The 2,337-nt window shown below is 36.5% G+C and overlaps 1 protein-coding gene across 1 annotated transcript in view; it reads left to right on the top strand.

Moving 5' to 3' along the window:
* LOC106680765 (ice-structuring glycoprotein) overlaps window positions 1–1,719 on the top strand; it is a 7,719-nt gene extending 6,000 nt beyond the window's left edge. Inside the window, exon 3 of the mRNA XM_014420692.2 lies at window positions 801–1,719. Coding sequence (XP_014276178.2) covers window positions 801–1,604 — 804 coding nt within the window. The 3' untranslated portion in view covers window positions 1,605–1,719. The remainder of the gene's footprint in view (window positions 1–800) is intronic.
* The last annotated feature ends 618 nt before the right edge of the window (window positions 1,720–2,337 follow it).

The raw sequence follows: 2,337 nt of genomic DNA, 5'->3' as shown, positions 1-2,337 counted from the left end.
ATATACATACCACCATATGACTGATAGAAAACATTTGTCTAGCTTATTCCGTTTTATTATTTATTACTTTGTACCCAAACCTGTCAATTATAAAACTCATCAAACAACAAATCATTTGTCCTGCAAATCATAATGTATGTAACAAATTTAATATTTTAAATACATGCTATTTAAAATAAAGGAATATTTGAATTATTTTTTAATTTAATTATCATTAATGTATAATTTATAAATTTATTATTATTTAGCAAGCAGCTTTTTTTTTTTTTTTTTTTTCCATAAATGATACAAAAATAGTGATTGTAACATCAATAATAGAAGTTAAAAGGTATTAAAATAACCATAATAAAATAAAATTATAAATCAAGTTATTAGAAGGATGAAAATAAAATAACGAAATCAGGTAATTACTTTTTTAAAATAAATGTTTGATTAGCATAAATCATGTAAAAATTTGAGACTTTAGTTGACAAGAGTTGAAAGCAGCAATATTACTAATATGTCAACCAGAAACTGGTGGTGGCGATTGCGGTTCGTCTTCTTGACCGTGATCTGGTTCCAGCTCCAGAGGTCCAGTATAAAGCCACTCCCTCTCTGATGGTTTTCACATCGTTCTCAGCTCTCAGCCAGCAAACATGTACAAGATCGTAAGTTATACACTATAATAGGATTATTTTAAAATTAATTATGAATTTAGTAGTTCAACATAATAATTAAATAAATTTAAAAAAAATTCTAAGAATAGTAAAGTAAATAAAAATAAGTTTTACGGAATCAGTGCATAAGTTACATTATTGCAGGCCATCCTCTTCGCCTGCATCGCAGCAGCCTCAGCTGGAGGTCTCATTGGTGCTCCAGTCTCTTATGCTGCTCCAGCTGTCAGCTACGCTGCTCCCGCAGTAGCCTCAATTGCCCACGCTCCAGCTATTTCTTACGCTGCTCCAGCCATTGCTCACGCTCCAACCACTTACTCCAGCTCCTCATACGTAGCCCACCATGCTCCAATAGCTACTGTCGCACACGCTCCTGCTATTTCATACGCTGCTCCAGCCATCGCTGCAGCTCCAGCCATCAGATACGCTGCTGCAGCCCCTGCTATCAGATACGCCGCCGCAGCCCCCGCAATTAGGTATGCTGCTCCAGCTGTGTCTTATGCCGCTCCAGCTGTTTCCTACGCCGCTCCAGCAATCGCAGCTGCACCAGCCATCAGGTACGCTGCTCCAGCTATTAGATATGCCGCCGCCGCTCCAGCTATCAGGTACGCCGCTGCTGCCCCCGCTGTATCCTATGCCGCTCCAGCAATCTCCCATGCTTCAACCACTTACTCCAGCTCTTCCTACGTTGCCCACCATGCCCCAATAGCTGTTGCTCATGCTGCCCCCGCAGTCTCCTACGCCGCCCCAGCAGTAGCTACTGTCGCTCATGCTCCAGCTGTCAGCTACGCCGCTCCAGCAATCACCACTGTCGCTCATGCCCCAGTCGCTGCTGTTGCTGCTCCAGCAGTCTCTTACGCCTCCCGCCCACTCGCCTACGGTGGCCTCTACGGTAGCTACGGAGGATACGGTCTTGGTTATGGATATGGCTCTACCCTCCTTCATCACTAAGCGCTTTCATTTTGAATAGTACCTGAAGTCTTGTTATTTTTCATAATTCCTATAGTTATATATTCCTCTAGTAAATATTTTTATAAGTTAAATAAATTGTTTTCTAAACTGTGAATGGCTTGTTTTACCAACTTTCAATCATTAATTACAATACCTTAATTTCGATTACTTCAGTAGTAATGGACAGTTTTTACCTAATGACCCGTACGAATTTCAATTTACAATACTATGAAATATAGTACTTGAGATTGTAAAATAAAAGTTCATGATACAACTCCATACATAAAATTTTCAACTAAATTTGAAGCAATTTAATAAAAACAGTTTATCTAAAAATATTTGGACGTAATCATATTAAATATCACTTTCTGTTTCTTTCTGTGGAAGTTATTTTTTTTTCATTTTTTGTACCAAAATGAGTTTTTGATATTATAAAAATGTGGATGTTTGTTTAAATCCTGTGTCAAAGAAAAATATTATAACATAACAGTTCATATCTAATTCAATAGTGCATATTTTGTTCACAATCTATGAGTAGATTCTGCCGAGGAGGGAAGAGATTAAGATTAAGATTAAGTGCATATGAGTTATAACTAAATTTTTGTAAATATTTCTAAGCATTTTTTTTAGCAGAATATTGTCAATAAATTAGCAAATGAGTATTTATAATTATGAAGTATGAAACTTCAGTACTTTCTATAATTTTATATTTTATTCTTTATATTACTATTTT

The sequence above is a fragment of the Halyomorpha halys genome, unplaced genomic scaffold (genome assembly GCF_000696795.3).
Source record: "Halyomorpha halys isolate HHAL.00 unplaced genomic scaffold, Hhal_1.1 Scaffold286.1, whole genome shotgun sequence".
Lineage (NCBI taxonomy): Eukaryota > Metazoa > Arthropoda > Insecta > Hemiptera > Pentatomidae > Halyomorpha > Halyomorpha halys.
This window is presented reverse-complemented; position numbering and strand designations above follow the sequence as displayed.